General features: G+C 41.1%; 1 protein-coding gene across 1 annotated transcript; it reads left to right on the top strand.

Annotated features, from left to right (window-relative positions):
• Nucleotides 1–1,600: 1,600 nt before the first annotated feature.
• On the top strand, nt 1,601–15,543 carry E2F7 (E2F transcription factor 7). The gene is made up of 11 exons (XM_010014766.1): nt 1,601–1,870; nt 4,269–4,437; nt 6,355–6,639; nt 7,273–7,431; nt 8,485–8,631; nt 9,402–9,593; nt 10,228–10,312; nt 10,955–11,474; nt 12,344–12,614; nt 13,824–14,248; nt 15,367–15,543. Exons 1-11 carry the CDS (start codon nt 1,619–1,621, stop codon nt 15,541–15,543), a joined length of 2,682 nt encoding a protein of 893 aa, XP_010013068.1. The 5' UTR covers nt 1,601–1,618.
• Nucleotides 15,544–17,228: the final 1,685 nt, after the last annotated feature.

Genomic DNA, 17,228 nt, shown 5'->3' with positions numbered 1-17,228 from the left:
TACTAGAACATGTCTGCTTCCTAGCTAGACTGTACCTGATGATATTTGGAATCACTTGTTTAAGTATCTTTATCAGCTGATAGCTGAATTGTTCCAAATAAAAGGCAAAACTTGGGAAAGTTTTTATAGCAAACCAGTAGTAACTTAACATTTTCTTTTGGGCTATATTCCATTTCACAGTTGACCGTCTTGCCATACAAAATGAAATACATAATATCCAGCCTCAAAATTGTCATGTTAGATTTTTAAAACTCATTTTGAAAAAAATAAAAGTGGTAATCTTAGTTGGAGCAAGAAGACTTGCTCAGTTTGAGACACCACAGATAAAAGGCACAGCTAGACTGAAGAGCTAACAACTTCAAACCTGATTAATAATTTAAAAGCAGTTAGCTTTAGTTCCAATTCCAGCAAGTTACAAGCTCTGCTAGCTTTCTGGTGATAATCTGTCTGCTTTGCTTTTTCTCACTTCACTCAAGGTGCCTGCAATCATTTTATGGGCCTAATCTAAAAAATCTAAAAGCCACTGAGTAATATTAGCTGGAGTTCCAAAAAACTTACAGTGTCCTGTTTCTAGGATATTAAGGAGAGTAAGTTATAGCTGGACTATCCAGGAACAGAACATCTCCCTGGGCAGAAAGACACAGTACAACTTTCTGCATGGGCATTTCTGGAAGCCTTGCTCTGTGCCAGTTTTAGAATACCTGGATCTCAATTTTTTTATATCCTGTGAAGAAAGCCAGTGTAACATCCTGTCTGCTTCATTCCTTTAGTCTTCACAAGCTATTTACAGTAACAGGCTAGAGAGAAGTAGTGTCACTTGTTGCTCAAAAATGGATGTCTTGGCTCAAAGATACCCTTGATGCTTTCTTCAGACAGTCCCTTGAGATTATTTGATCTGTAGTGATAATTCTTGCAGTAAGAGGAAGGGGTAAAATTGGACCCAAAGATGAAATATGAAGAAAGTTTGATTGCAGCTAGGGACTGGAGGGAGTTGGTCTTCATTCAAAGAATAATAAAAATCAGGCTTTTCCTTCTAGCAGCTCTTAGCTTACAGTCAATGAATAGTTATGGAGATTTTTCTTTGTTGTTTCAAGCAGCAGATAGTGCAGATGCAAAGCTTGCTTTACTTACATGTGAAGTTACAGCCACTTCAGTTTGACATTTTGTGACAGTGTAAGCTGCATCGCCGGCATGACTTTTCATTGGGGACTTCTTAGGCAGAACATCGTGTTTTCTTGCTAAGTGTAACATGACCAATGCATTATCTCAGTTTTGATCCGATTTGGTGATTTATGTTTGTGGGCAATGCTGTCTTATAATAACAGTCAGAGTTTAAAAGCTTTATAGGCCACAAATTTGACTGGTTGACCTCAGGTTCTGTAATTCAGGGCAGTATCTCTTACACACTGCCTCAAGTACAGTAGCATGTTGACTGCTTTACTCCTTCCAACAGAGGCAGAAGAGCCATGCTAAATATAGCTATGAATGCCAAGGCATGAGTCACTACAGTTACCTTCATAAGAACAATTAAATTGATTGTTAGACTGTTTCTTTCCTGTTGTGTCTAAAGAGCTTTTTTTTTTTTTTTTAACAGGAAAACATATTTGATCGATCCAGGATGGCCCCAAAGACTCCCATTAAGAATGAACCAGTTGATTTATCAAAGCAAAAAGGCTGCACCCCAGAAAGAAATCCAATTACACCTGTTAAGCTCATTGACAGACCTCAGCCTGATCCCTGGACCCCTACTGCTAACCTGAAGATGCTTATTAGTGCTGCTAGCCCTGACATGAGGGACCGAGAAAAGAAGAAAGAGCTTTTCAGACCCATAGAAAACAGTGAGCAGACTGACACACCTGATTCATTACAGGTGAGACTCAAAACCTGATTACCTTATGTTCAGTTAGGACTCAGACCTTCCTTAAGTTGTGCCTCATTTTTCCTCTAACTGGTCCTTTGTTTCCTATGGAAGACTGCAGAATTGTAAAACATTCCCAAGGACAGTTGCCTGCACAGCACTGGCTGAGCAGCAGGACTTTCGAAGACTAAAAGTAATTGTTTTACTAGTAACTGACCTGAGACCCTTCAAAAGCCTGAATTTTACTTAAAGGACAGTGAAAGAAGTAGAGCTTAAATGGGTCATTTTCCCCAACTTAAGTACTTTTGACACTATTTTCTGAACTGTATTAGAAAGAAAATTGCTAGGTCATTTTTTAACCAGACAGGCAGCGTTTTCAAGAGCATTTTGACAATGAGAGGGCATAGTTTTCAATGTATTTTTGAAATCTTATACCATGTCCACAACAGGCCCACAGGTTGATGAGCTGAAATCTTTCTCCCTTTTTCCACCCCAGCCCCAAATTAGTAGTCAGCCAGCATGGTCAAGTGTTAATAGAATTTTTACTTGCCAAAACTCAGGCAGTGTAGGGGCTGATCCCTGTCCTCACTTTAGGAAAGCTATCCATGGAGAGGATGATTGTAGAATCATAGAATGGTTTGGGTTGGAAAGGACCTTAAGATTATCTAGTTCCAACCCCCCCTGCCATGAGCAGGGACACCTCACACTAAACTATGTCGCCCAAGGCTCTGTTCAACCTGGTCTTGAACACCTCCAGGGTTGAAGCATTCGCAACTTCCCTGGGCAACCCATTCCAGTGCCTCACCACCCTCACTGTGAAGAACTTCTTCCTTATATCTAATCTAAACTTCCCCTGTTTAAGTTTGAAGCCATTACCCCTTGTCCTACCACTACAGTCCCTAGCGAAGAGTCCCTCCCCAGCATCCTTGTAGGCCCTGTTCAGATACTGGAAGGCTGCTGTGAGGTCTCCACGCAGTTTTTTCTTCTCCAGGCTGAACAGCCCCAGTTTTCTCAGCCTTTCTTCATGATGTCAGGTTGTAATAAGCATCATTAGTTTTCTTCCCTCAGACTTATTTTCATTCCAGCCACTGGCTGTCCTTTTCCTGGTTTGTTTCTTCTAGAATATCCTTCCTTGGTGATTTAAGTAAAAAAAAGATAGTTCTGGGGTGCTCCTATTGACAAGCATCATTTGATAGGTACAGATCGCTCTCTGCAAGTGTAGATTTTACAGGACCTACAGTGGCAGTGGTCTGGAGAATTCTCCAATTTAGTCATAAAGGAACAAACAGTTCTAAAGATAATTCGTAACATAGCTTCCAGTAAGTAAGGAAATAGTGAGTGTTAAAAGTTAGTTCATTACCACTGAAAGCCCACTAAGGTCATACGGCATTTTGAGGTGGCTACTATGAAGAGTTCAAGTATTTCCTAGTTAATAAAACTTATACTTAATTTTACCCACTTAACTTGCAAAAGATGCAAGAGTGTTACTGTAAGGTACCACTATTTCCATACCATATAAAGCTCTTAAGAATTCAATCAGAGCAACAGCCTGCCACAAGGTCACTTGCAACCATGAAAGGACAGTTAAGATCTCATAAGCAAGGAAACATGGGTTTCAACAGCTGCCGCCACTCTCAGCTTTTCTTTACCAGACGACATGATTATTTCTTTTTCTCCTTTTTTGGACACAGAGTCAAAACCTCAAAGTTACCAGTGCAGAAAAAGCCTCTATCATTCTCATTTTGTAATAAATAAACATACCTCTTCATGCATTCTTTCCATCACAGTTTTGCTGGGGTCTTTTTCTCTGCAGGGGAAGAAAGACCATATTCTGGCCATCCTACAAAGTTCACTTAAGCTGACATCTTGACTGAGTTTAAGGTTTAGACCTTAAGGCACTGGGACTTGCAGTCTCTTAGCAGCATGCCCAACACCCCAGCCTCCAGTTTCTTAAAGTTATAGAGGCACTGTAAAGGGCAGTAAAATCTCTTGAAAGAAGTTTTGCAGGAGCTCTTTGATGGCTTGTACATCTTCTGGTTTATTAGATCCAGAGGTGTCTGAGGGAATATTCCTCCTCCTCTCAAAAAGAAATATTCCTTCCAAGTAGGATCATGTCATCTGCTAGTCTTGTGTGTTTGGTCTCATTGTTTTGGTTTTTTTTCCCTGAAGCATAACCATTATTTTATGATCTCACAGATAAGATTTTCTGTAGATATCTTGTGCGATGGATTAAAAAGAGCTTGCAAGCGGAACGTGTCACCCAAGTGCTCTGTGCTTGCAAGGAGTCCATGTTCTTTTCCTTACTAGAAAATCCAAGCTTAAATACTGCTAACATCTGAAATATGCCTCGCTTGGCTATGCCTTGCATCTAAAACTCTGCACTAAAGGTTTAACATTTATTTTTTAACAGTATGATATGGTAGACGACAGCACTGTTGATGAATTTGAAAAACAGAGGCCCAGCAGAAAACAGAAAAGCTTAGGACTCTTGTGCCAAAAATTTCTAGCTCGCTATCCAAGTTACCCGTTGTCAACAGAAAAAACTACTATTTCTTTGGATGAAGTGGCTTCAATTCTTGGTATGTATACCTGCAAAAATGGGATAACTGAGCACCTGGGGTAACCCAACAGGAGGGCCATTAAAAGGTCATCCTTCTTACAGAGTACATGCAAGGACTGCCTTTCCCTGGGTCTGGATGCTCTTCTAATCATACTAATAAAGAGCTGGAAATTACTAATATTGTTAAGTGTCTTTACTGCTTGATAACTCTACCATCTTAAAATCTCCTTTCTGACAGTACTTTATACTAAGTGGATCTATCCTCCAGCTGTTTACCAACTCTGTTGCTTGCTTAAATTTTCAATTTGCTGAACACGGAAGGAGTATGAGCTACAAACTTCCTGAAGGAGGACTTACGAACAACATCTTTTGTCAGAACAGAATGTTTGGGGAAGCAATTGCAAACTAGTCACTGTAGGAAATCAGTTGGCTTTACTGTCTGACTTTAGTAACATGCCTGACATTATATATTCCAGGATCTCATGGTTCATCAAGGTTATCTTAGCTTTAAATATTGTCTTGTGAGGGCAGGTTACCAGGAGACCTGCAAGAGTAGAATGAGAAAATGTGTTGTATTGAGGTGACAGGAAGGTACCAAGTAGCCTATTTGCTGGGTCTGCTGTTAGGGTTGGTCTTAGCTAAAAGATTAATGAAATATCTGAGAGAAGGAATGAAACTTGGGAGAGAGGTCTCAGCCAGGTCACACCAATAAGGAAAAGATCCAGGTCCTTGGAGAGGTTTTCTCTTAGCTAAGCAGGACTTCACAGGACTGAACTTAAACTAAATAAATATTGTATGTACATTTAGAACTCAAATATTTAACAGGAAAGAGGTAGCAAAAATGAAATGTGTCTGTTTTGGAAAGAAAAGGAGCAGAGGAGTGATGTTCTCTGTGACCCTGCTAAGGAAGTCCTTAAAATACTCATTTATTTGCCTTGGTAATGGGAAGTGGGAATAGGAGAGAATTCAGATGAAGTAAATAGTTAAATTATTTTTTAAATAAATTGTTCTTTTAGATCTTGCAGTCACTCCTTTCTGTGTTTGCATGATATGCCTGTGCTGCAGCCTTGTACAGCTGAACATGAGTAGTGCTTTATTTTGTGTTGGAAGCAGAATTACCTTGCTTTCCTAAATACTAGAAATGTTGTTTTTAAAACCTACTGTTGTGTATTTTACCTCCCAGAAGGGGCTGTGCTTATTCTCCTCCCTTTGCTTTTCACTTCCTTGCTTGCCCATATTCACTTGCTTCAGAGACCACAAATTTATTCACTGCTGATGTTGCTGCTCTCTGTGTAACAAATGATGGCTGTAATACAGCTTTCACTACACATTTATATTGCTTTATTCACTGAAGACCTATGGAAAGACCACAAAGAAGGTTATGCTTCTGGTGCCTTACAGACACCAGGATACGTGTAGCACTATTGTTTTTCTGGAGCATGTTTCACTCCAAGAGCTCTACACACTTGGAAATACTCCTGAATTGTTTATCCTAATATCCGTTTGAGGCTGGTAAGTATTATCCATATTCTCCAGATGGGTAAACAGATGCATCAAGGCCTCACCTTCCACAGGGAAGTCTTTCAAAACCTTTCCCCTGGGCTAGCACTTGTTCTGCTCAGCTAATGTTAACCATTACGGGATTTGTGGTACAGATGTTGTCACCAGCATATAGTGCACTGTGTTATATGTAACAGCCATGCTTCGAACAGTGCTAGACACAAGATACTCGGGACAGTGAGCAGAGCCACCAGCCTGTTCATATTCAGTCACCAACCTTGCTCACATCAGTCAGGCTGAACCTGAGTTGGACATATTTCATAGATTTCCCATTGGTGCAGACCCAGACAGCACTGAGGACTTCTTCTGCTGAAGAACACATTAGAACTCGATGAGCATCTGTGTCTTTTTTATTCTCCCCCCAACCTTAAAACAGGAGTTGAGCGGAGACGAATTTACGACATAGTGAACGTCCTGGAGTCATTGCACTTGGTTAGCCGTGTGGCCAAGAACCAGTACTGCTGGCATGGCCGGCACAACCTCAGTCAAACTCTGAAAACACTTCAGGAAGCAGGAGAGCTGCAGTATGGAGAGCTAATGACCTTCTTCCAGCAAAAGGAGCAGGACTTGGAGTACAAATTTGGAGAACAGAAAAAGGAAACTATTCCAGAGTCTCGAGACAGACCCTTAATGGACTTCTCAGAAGCAGATTGCGCCTCTGGTAAGATAACTGATGTGTGTCATGTGATACACAGACACAGGTCTCTTTCTCCAGTTTACTATGTGGCTTCTTCCCTTGCTTTGCTTTTAAATTAAATAATAAAAAATATTCTTTGCAAAAAGGTGCTGAATTCATCACGTAGGTGACAGAATTCTTCTATCCTGTCCCCAGCATAGGTCTCAGAACAGATTTTTTCCTCTGTCCAATAGACTGGCAGGAATTTCTGCCAGACATCCTGTTTTTTTCCCCACCTGTACCTGACTGTAAATACTTTATCCTGACTGAAGGTACCATCTTCCATTTGTCCACTGTTTGCAAGCTGCCCATATAATACCTACTTAAAAAGTCCATTGGAGTCACATAATTATAGCGGTGCAGAACTGTGTAACATAACATGGAATCACCTTTGGAATCTGACGTTCTAAAAGCTATCTCTGTAAGTTTTATTTTTTTATTGCCTTTCGAAGAGAGAATTCTGTCTGCACTACTCAGTTATTTGCTGCCTTTCAAAAGATTTCTGCTTCCTGACAAGGAAATGCTTTACCCTTTTTGTGTGTGAGAAACCTACTTGCTAGTTTTCTGGCTGTGATGGATGACATATGCTAAGAGGCTTGGGTATTATTTGTAACACAGCATCTGCAAACAGCAGAAAGGACAAGTCGTTGCGGATTATGAGCCAAAAGTTTGTCATGCTGTTCCTTGTCTCCAAGACCAAGATAGTCACTCTGGACATCGCAGCAAAGATACTGATAGAAGAAACCCAGGATACAGTGGACCACAGCAAGTTTAAAAGTAAGCTGGCTGCTGAGAGGCAAATCAATCAGTCAGTGAGTAAAGGAAACCGAGGCATGTTTGAACTGACACCAGTTCAAGAGCAAGAGCAAGGCAGTAGCAAGAGCAGGTCAGGAATCTTCTGCTGAAATATGGTTTGGGGTTTTTCTTAATTGAAAATGGCAGTTTGTGAAATCAGAGCTTGGAGTGGGGAAGAGTCAATTTGACAATTATCTCCAAGTTTTGTCTTCAGAATGAAGAAAAATCTTCTTTTGTTTGGATATTTTTTTCATACTTTAATCCTCTTTCCTGTGCTGTTCTAAATGATGGTTCAGGACTTGTTGAAATGAAACATGTTGTTTAATTTAATGGAATTAATTCTCTTCTCTGCAGAAATGTGTTAATTCTCCTTTTTACCCCAGAAATCTTTCAGAGCTGGATGGTATTGTTTGCTTTTCAGTTAGTGAGGATTTGTAATTTGATCCCTTGGACAACATGAAAAAACTCAGCTTTATTTTACTCTTGTAAAATAAAGACTTTCAAGTCTTTAAAGTACTTAACAAAAAAAAGTACTTGCACTTCAGTCTTAAAATTCTGCTCCAAATGCTGGGAGGGATGCGAGGAGCTTAGCTGGACAACCTGTGGGTATCATATTCGGTTTAAATGTTATTTATTGGAGTCACAGAGATTTTTCTAAGTGGGTTACAGAGAGCTGATCCTCTTGTGATCAGCTGTGCTCTCATGTGCCTCTTGCCCCCAAGTGCTTGTTTTCATCCCATGTGGAGGTATCTGCCATTCCTGGGCAAGCTGATGATACAGTCACTCCCTAACCCATTTGCTTGAACCTGAGCAGCTAAGATGCATGAGCAGCTAAAATCTGAAGAAGCAGTGACAAGCAGGTGGCAGCTGGCATGGCAGGCTTCATAGGAGGTTGCTTAAGTCTGTTGCAGTTTGATTTTACCCAGCTCAACTATGAAAGCTGTCATGCTATTCTGGAATGAAATTACCATGTAAATATGTACTGTATGTGCTGTAAAAGTAACTGTCCTGACTATTTCTGCCCCTTTCTGTTAGCAAAGGTACGAAGACTGTATGATATTGCCAATGTTCTCACCAGCCTAGGCTTGATCAAAAAAGTTCATGTCACAGAGGAACGAGGACGCAAACCTGCCTTCAAGTGGATTGGGCCTGTGGAATTCCCTGGCAAGACCACTAACTTGGGTAGTGCACATCTCTCTTCTTTTTGACAACCCCTTCCCAGGGTAAAAAGTTGCTTTCCATTTGTAAAATTCGTTGTCCACCCTGTGATGGTTAGCTGCTGGCCAGTTCAACATTTGCCCTTGTTAGACTTTAGGCCTAAGGGCTGGAACTGTGGACATATGTTGAAGAACACTGTCTTGCTGATATTTTTACACCAACTTACATAACTATGAGTTGTAGAACAATGGCAGATAATGCCTACATCTCCAAATCTGGGTCCACAGCTTTTCTGGGTTGCAAAATCTCAGTAATTCTGTCATAATTAGACAGTGAATTATTTCCTTCATAAGGCGACTTACCAAGGTAGAGCAGGGCTGTTTCTTGCATGCATACCTTAGTACAAAAAGTTTGCCTGCAAAGGAGGTGGTGGGTCAGAGCATCTCTGAAAACTGCATGGCTAAGAGCCAGAGCAAAAGGAAGCCTTTTGCTAATAATATTTGGGTCAGGCCAGTGCCAGGACCAAGTAAAAGTAAAGGACAGTGTTAACGCCATCTTTTTCCTCCTGGTTACGCACACTAGAGTGTAGCTGCTGCTGCAGCTGCCATTGAGCGGAAAGGAAGAAAGCCCTTATCTTGTCTCCAGTGCATACTGAGCTTAGGTCTGCTTCCATGTTGTGGGGTTTGAGATGAACTAGAGGTTACCTCTTATCACCAAGTTTGGTAACATGGCAGAAGCCTAAATTATGAGCTGTGTTCCGGGAAGGACTATTGTACAAAATCATGTTCCTACAGGTGAGCTGAGAGGGCATAGCCCAACATCTGATCCTCTGCTAGGGACACAAGGAGCCTGTGCCACATATCAGATCTGTGCTACTGGAAGACAAAGGTTTACACGTCACACTTCATTTAACAGTGCAGAGTCCTGTGAAGAGACCAGAAGGAAGGTCACTTCTGAGCCCAGCAGCCCACATCAAGAGAGGCAAGGTAATTACTAATGAAGCATGTTCTTTTGTATCCCGCTGGATCTGCCCAAATGTGGGCCTACCAATGTAAGGCATTTGATTGGGTGAGTCAGCCTAATTAAATATGAGAATGATGCTTGGGAAGTGCTTATATTTCTCCTGTTCATGTGATGAGGCTTCTGGTTTGGACCCTTCAGTTATGTGCCTAAAGTTAGTTGAGATTAATCTGTGCCATACTGCCTTGAATCTGCAGTTTGTCTTCTGGTAAATGTTTCTGTTCTCCACTAACTGCAACTATACTACAGTTTCTTCTGTTAAAATTTGTGCATCTTTCTTTAGACACACAAAAGCTTGCTTTATTTTATGGTTTCTAATATAGTGGAATTTACTGTAACAATCTAATGGATAGCTGTTAAAAAAGACAAAGCAATTACAGGGCTTTTCACAGTTCCCTCTTGTAGGAAATGATGATGTCGAGCACCTCTCCAGTGGGACTGAGTTCTGAGTGTCTTGCAGATTCTGGCTCTAGGTCATTAGTGGACGTTATAAAAAAGTGCCAGGGTAGAAAAATTATACCAATTATTTTATATGGCCAGTATCAAAATATGCTTGGTAAACAGATCTGTTATTAATTGAATGCTCCTTTGTTCTTTCAGCCTATATTGTGAATTCAGATGAATATTGCTCTAAAATGATAAATCTAGCGGCTGTCTGCAGGCAGAAAATAGAGGAAGATACTAGGTAGGTTGGTCTTAACTCCTGTCCAGTTTCGGATTTGTGCTTCTCATGTTTAGTTCAAGGCTAGATTCCATTGATGTGCCTGAGATAGAAAATAACTACACGGTCTCATTATTACAATCTTATTGCTGATAGGTCTCAGCATGGCTTTCTTTTATTTTTTTTTAATTGGCCAATTTATACTCATCTGTATACTAATTTATACTCATCTGTATTATACTCATCTGTACTTGTACTAACTGCTTCAGCAGTTCTTCATCTCATGTGTGTTTATGTGGGTCATCCTTGCCTCCTTTACCCTGTTGCCTAGGTAGGCTGAGCAGATCATAATTCTCTGCAAGGGCCTTTCTGTCATATCAGTGCGTCTTCTCTACACCTAATTTGAATTAATTTCTGAATGGTTGATTCTAGTTAAGTGCAACCAAAAGCATTATTGTTCTGCCCAAAACCTGATAAGTCTGCTTCTCTGTAATTAGAAATAGTAAAAAGTGGTCCTTCTTGTAAACTGTGTAATGTAGGGGTTGGGGGGGCAGAATTCTTTCACATTTATGTCCAATAATGTACCTGTTTGCTTTCAAGGATAAAATAGGGGGGTAATTTTGGACTAAATGTTTTTACTCTTTTCATTACTTTTTTTTTTTTTAGGAATGAAGTTTGTGCCACAGAACCAATATTGAAATCGTCAAGGAACCCAAGTGTAACCTCACCTCTCTCCCTTCTTTCAGTTCCTGGGGACTCTGATTTTTGTGTTAACCCTTTGTCTCAGGCAGTGTTCCCTGTGGTTCAGGCAGATGTGCCAAGCCTCTCACTGCCAAATGGCATCAGCAGCCAAGAACCGCATCCTTCCACGCTAGCAGCCTCCAAAACAGAAAATGGAAAACCTACCTTGCTCCCCAACCAACCGTTCCTCTGCTTCCCATCTTCATCCCTTTTTATGTTGTGTGGTGGTCTTCAGGAAAATAACTTGAGGGAGAGCCTGCCCAGTGCAGGAGATGTGGGAAACAGGAATGCAGAAGCTCAGGCTGCCGTACCTTCAGCTCTCTGCCAGAAACGCAGCTCCCACAAGTGCACATCACCCTCTGCACCTGTAGATGATGAAGAGCCAGCTGCTAAAAAGCAGACCGTGGAAGAGAGTGATCTGCCTCTCTCACTTGTGGTACCCAAGGTAAAGAAGCAAATTTCATTATCATGTAGGCTTCCTGTTACCAACAGGAAAAGGAAAGACTTTTGCCCAAGACAGTGTTTTCAGAAGTGAAAATTCACTGCACCACTATTGTTACAGGTACAAATTCTGGCTCCCACATGTTAATAAAATTGTAAGAGGGCTGTGTCAGGAAGTATAGGCATTAACTGGGAGATGTTTTCACGCTACCAGGGGAAATTGGAGTGTCATTGCTTTGGAAAGGGATGTGATGCTCAGCTGTTCTTTAGAATTGGTGTCCTGATCATTGTCTTCAACAAAGCAACCTGCCCATGGGGAAGAAATCAGTCTATTACTCGTCATCTTCCCCTTGGGCTTTCCCAATTAACAGCAGCATTGCTTATGCCACTGAGCAAATGTGATTTGTACTTCCCACTACTCTCCAGCCTGAGTCCCTCTCTCTCAAGCCTTGTTGCCCACAGCAGGCGTGGGGGGAAGGATGATGGTAAAGGTGAAGTGCAGCTATCTCAGGGTTCTCCTAACTCCTGAAAATAGGGGTCAGGCTCAAGGTCATATCAATGTTTGAATATGAGCCAATCAAAACAGGTGTTTTTCTTTATCAGTAAAAAATCAATCCCCAAGCTCAGGTACTTATCCAGTGTCTCTAAGTACTGAAAATGAAATACAGCACAGGGCACAGGGCTTGGGCATTGCTAAGATGGTTCTTCAAACCCTCAAACAAAACTTTTTAACATGGTGACTTGTTAATCTGTTTTGTGCTGCTTGTTTGCACAGACGCATGTTTTACTCCGTAGCTGAGGAAGGTGCATGAGATATATTGCACTGTGTTATTTCAGTTTGGACTTTTCATTTCCTCTTTTGTTTTTGCTTAGAAACCTTTAGAGTCACCCAAGGCTGAACTTACCCCAGGAAGCAGCTGTACCTCTGCTGTACATGTAGAAGCTTTTCATCTTGACCTCACAAATCCTGCTGCTTCAGAGGCTTCAAACGAGGAGCCTACTAAGCCTTTATATTCTCAGGAGCAAGAAAGAGGGTCTCAGAATAAAGACCCTGATGAACCCTCTCCAGGAAAAGAGCACATCTCTACAGAAAACACCAATCAACCTTTCCTACCACAGTATCTCTGTGTTCAACCTACTGCTGGTAAGGACAGCCATGAGATCCAGAGGCACCCAAACTTCTGCATCTGTTCACTGAGTAAATAGAGAGACCTACAGATAGGTGAATAAGTCTGTATTTGGCAGAAAAATCCTGTCATCAGTTCTCTGTAGTAGTTTAATAGCTCTAAATTCTCTTGACTCCAGATGAACTGTTTGTTTCTCTGAAAATACAATCATTTTTCTGAAGTACCCAAACATTAATAGCAGTGAATAATGTGGGGTTTGCATGATTGAATTACGTGCAGCAAAAAAAGACACTTACCCAGCATTCAAAACTCAGAGGAGCTGGAAATGCATGTTTGGCAGTAAGGCAGCCAGAATAGTGCAACAGCGTCCTCCTGAGTGAATGAATTTAGTCAGCTGTGAACTTTGTACTGTCTTATAACACACATCATCGAGATAACCCCACAAAAACTTAGGCAAAGGGAGTGTATCCATGCCTACCTGTAGGACATGGGAGAGATGGAGAGGAAACAGCTCAAAATATTGCAGGAAGATTTCATGTCCACCATTTTTTGTCCTGTGTTTGTGTGGAATGGAAGACTGGTTTGTGGGAAGAGGCTATGTGTGGTAGATTTCCATGACTACTGCTTTAGTATTTGATTCAATTTGATTCATTGTTGGCACAGTTGGGTCTATGGGATTTCACTTATAAGATGGAGACGCTCAGGTTGAAAATGTTGATGCTGGTGTTTTGGGAGGTCAGACAAATAGGGAACGAGAGTTCTGTTTCAAAACAGTATTTCAGCTGTTGTCAGGCAAATGAGTGTCCTTGGGTGTTTTGTGGGTTTTTTCTCATTTGAAGCAGCATATATGTTTTCGTATCACAGAGGATATGATTCCCATTAGTGAAAAAATGAGGCTTTTAGACAAGATGTTGTAATTGAAGTTAGAAGCAGAAAACAGCAAGGTGTGTGGTTGGTACTTAACATTAACAAAGAAAATGGATGTAGATACAGTCAACAGGCAGTAGGGGGGGAGGTGGAGGTAAGGAAAGGGAGCTTGACGGGAGAGTCACAGGTTTTTACAGTTTCCTTGCTGCTTTTTTAGTATTTTTGCCGCAGTTTACTTCCTGGGCAGCCTATCTCTTTCTTTGTTGTCGGACCTCTTTCCTGTTCTAGTTGAAGCTATTATAGCTTAATTCTAATTTGTCAACTGTATCAGTGCTTTACTTTTTCTCTCTTTGGTTTAGGATTGAGCAGTTTTAATTTCCTGCTGCCTGCAAACCAAGCCCCTGGTGCCATCAGTCTCACTGCGAACCAGTTACCTTCTCTGAGCGTCCCCTGTGTCATGGTGCCGTCAGCAGCCTTGGCTTCCTTCCCTCTCGTTTGTTCTACCACAATCACCAGTCCTCTTTCCACAGTTCCCGATGGCTCCTTTTCAGCTGCCACCTCCATGAATTTCAGCATGTCCAGCCTGGCATCAACAACACCTGTTTTCATAGGCACCACGGCAGTGGTCACCCCCAGGGTCTCACCCGCCCCTTCAGTGGATCCTCAGCAACCAGCTCACCCTGCTCAGCACCTGAGTCCTGCGCATCCAAGATCTTGTGGTGCTGTTAAACTGGACTCCCATGTGTGTATGGGGCATCCAGTGACCCTTCTCAAGCTGCAGCAGGTAAGAGGGAAAGGTGGTTGAGTGACAATGAAACACCATGCCAGGTCACTGGGCCTGAAGGCATCTTGTGCTGCAGGCTGGTGCCGGTGTGTCAGAGCGGTAAGTTGGCACGCTGTGAGATGGTGTCTTCCACTTAGCGTGTGCATCCATCCATAGTGGTGGCAGGGCTTGGGACAGTGTTAAAGACATAGCCCAGCGAAGCACATCTAGCCATGAATGGTGAAGTGGTGAGTTTTAAAAATCTCACGGGCATTTGAAAAACATAAAAGTCATAATCTTTAGAAATCTTACAGGAATAGATAAAAAAAATCAGTTACAGGGTTTTTTTTCCCCAGAAATCCAGGTCAGTATTTTCTCTCCATTTGACACTATCATTGTGTGTTACACAATGGCTACAGAAGCACATTAGGACAGGAGGATTGTTTGTCAGCTGGCTGCAATGCCTCTCAGCTAGTAGTGTCATGGGTTACCTCCTCACCCCTGTTCTGACCTCTCTTCACTAAATAATGGAAAAGTAATAGCAGTATCAGAACTGCGGAGAAAAATTATTTTTGAAGGTTTTGTTGATCTTTTTTATAAAGATTTTTCTGTAATTACCATACAAACAGACTTTTTGAGTAAAAAAGATGTGAAATTCAAAAGTAAAGAAGGACCCATTGGTCAGAATTACTATGAGTGACATAAAGCAGTCTTGTCACACATGCTAACATTAGAGATTACAGTAGAGTGGCACTTAAAAGACAAGTGGTCAGGGTTTAGAAGTCTAATTTTAGATCTATTTTGATGCTAACAAACAACTAAACTGAGTAAAACATGAAGGAAGGGAAAGCCATTTAAGCTAAAAGGCAAGACTGGCATAAGATGGAATGAATATGAACTAGTCATGAATACATTTAAGTTGGAAATGGGATAGAGGCTTTCAGCTTCCAGCAATGACGTGCTGGCAGACAGTTCCAGAATAAAAGCAGGGGCAAAGCCTGTGGAGCTTCTGAAAGGATGTCTGAAGTCATTCCCTATAGTAGCAGGGTACAGAGGTTAATACCTACAAGCTGTCTTATGTTTGCATGTAGGCTTTGAGAAAACCCTACTGAATCCCTTTGGTTTTGTTTAACAACTAGCCTTCGTCAACTCCCCTCACTCCCAAGAACATTCGTCCTGTGCATCAAGAGGCATTTTTCAAAACTCCTGGAAGTCTTGGAGACCCTGTTGCGTGGAAGAAAAATGAAGGCAACCAGACCAGAAATGCCAGCTCTGTGCAGAGGAGACTGGATATCTCTAGTACCAGCCCTGACTAACTCCACTCATCGCAAATGGTGGGCAGATTGTCCTAAGACTCTGTATCTATTACAAGAGGTCAAGCTCTTAGTTGAGGAGCATGTTAAAATGTCATCCCTTTTGGCATGCTTCCCCATTACCTATTCACCCACCGGTTCTGTTAGCCACCTTCTTCACAAATAATCCTTGGTACTAAAAACCTTTTACTGAGTTATTCCTTCAGTACTGACTTGAATTCAGATGCCATGCTTCACATACCCTTGTGGGCATCAAACTGTATTTGTGGTTTTAATTTGGAAAACTTTATTGCTGTGAGGAGATGCAAACAGATTTTCTTGGAGTCTCCAAGGGTTCTTGATTCATGGTTTGAAATGAGATGTCTAGCACTTATCTGGGGTAAGCATTTTTTTTTTTGCATATATTCTCTACTTACCCTGAGTAAATCTGTGGTAAAAGTGATAAACTTCAGCAGCTGTGAGAGCTACTGCTTCCTCAGTTCCAATCTGTCAAATCCTGCCTCCGCAGTGCAGCCTCTTGCTATTTATTTTGTACATGGGAGTGGGATTTAGTGCAAAAAAGGGGGTTTTATTCAGCTTCAGAATAAGAGATTTTCTCAGGGTAGGATTACTTGAATGTCAGTTGGTTTTTGTACAATTTGCCCAGCACTTGTGGTTAGAAAAAGCTAATAATAACTTAACACAGTATGATTGAATGTATACATGTGAAAAAATATTAAGACCAAAATAACTGTGAATGTTAACATTTTTATATTTGTGTTAATGAACTGTAGTAGTCCTTAGGTTTTGTTTTTGGGTTCTTTTCTTTTACTCTGAGCAAAATGTACAAGTTAGATGTAAATAATACAAAACCTTAATTACATTTCACAGAGTGACAAGCCACTGAGAGGGCTGTGCTAAGATTTCATCTCCCATTTAAATATATAGTCTAGATTTTATGACCAGGGAACACTGGTAAGTCATTAACCACATGATTAGATTCAGTCTAACCTGAGTCTACTTAAGTGCCTACTTAGTTGTTTACTTAAGTCTCCTTAAGGGGTATGTACTTAAGTGCCTAACACCTCACAGGGATTTTGTAACTAGTTATTAGTGCATTTGAGCATACTTGGAAGACAAGGGAGATCTTATTTTTTGGCATGTATTTATTTAAACCATAAAAAGAAGCTGAAAAGAGCAGGAGTCGTGAATTTGGGAAATGATAAAAAAAAAGATCTGTATTCCTTAGGAGAAGGTAAAGAGGAAGAAACGTCTAACAGCTAACATGCAGAGTCCTCAAATAATGGATGGTACTATTAATGATGTAGGACATAAAAGAGTTAATACTCTTATGCTTGTGTATGTTTTCACTCGTGTAGCAGTCCACAATTACATTTGTGCAGTTTCCTGTTTAAAAGACAGAAAGCGTTGCTGTTGACATCACGTTTCTCTGGAATTAGCAAACATAAGGCCAGCATTATCAGCTCTTCTCTCATCGGTACTGGTACTGGTTTTCCAAGAGCAGATACACTGTTGGATGTGCTACTTTGTTGGTCCAGGGAGACTAGGACTTTGGGGGCTAGGGGTTTGATGAGGCTTTTTATTTTTATAAGATGAAATGTATTATGAAAATTGAATTTAAGAAAGAATTTTAGTGAAGCTGGGAGTTTGAGTGGTATGGCCTTACTTTAGAATAGACCAGTAACGGC

This window comes from Nestor notabilis, unplaced genomic scaffold (genome assembly GCF_000696875.1).
Source record: "Nestor notabilis isolate BGI_N333 unplaced genomic scaffold, ASM69687v1 scaffold14575, whole genome shotgun sequence".
Taxonomy (NCBI): Eukaryota; Metazoa; Chordata; class Aves; order Psittaciformes; family Psittacidae; genus Nestor; species Nestor notabilis.
Note: the sequence above shows the minus strand (reverse complement) of the source record. Positions and strands in the feature narration are given on the sequence as shown.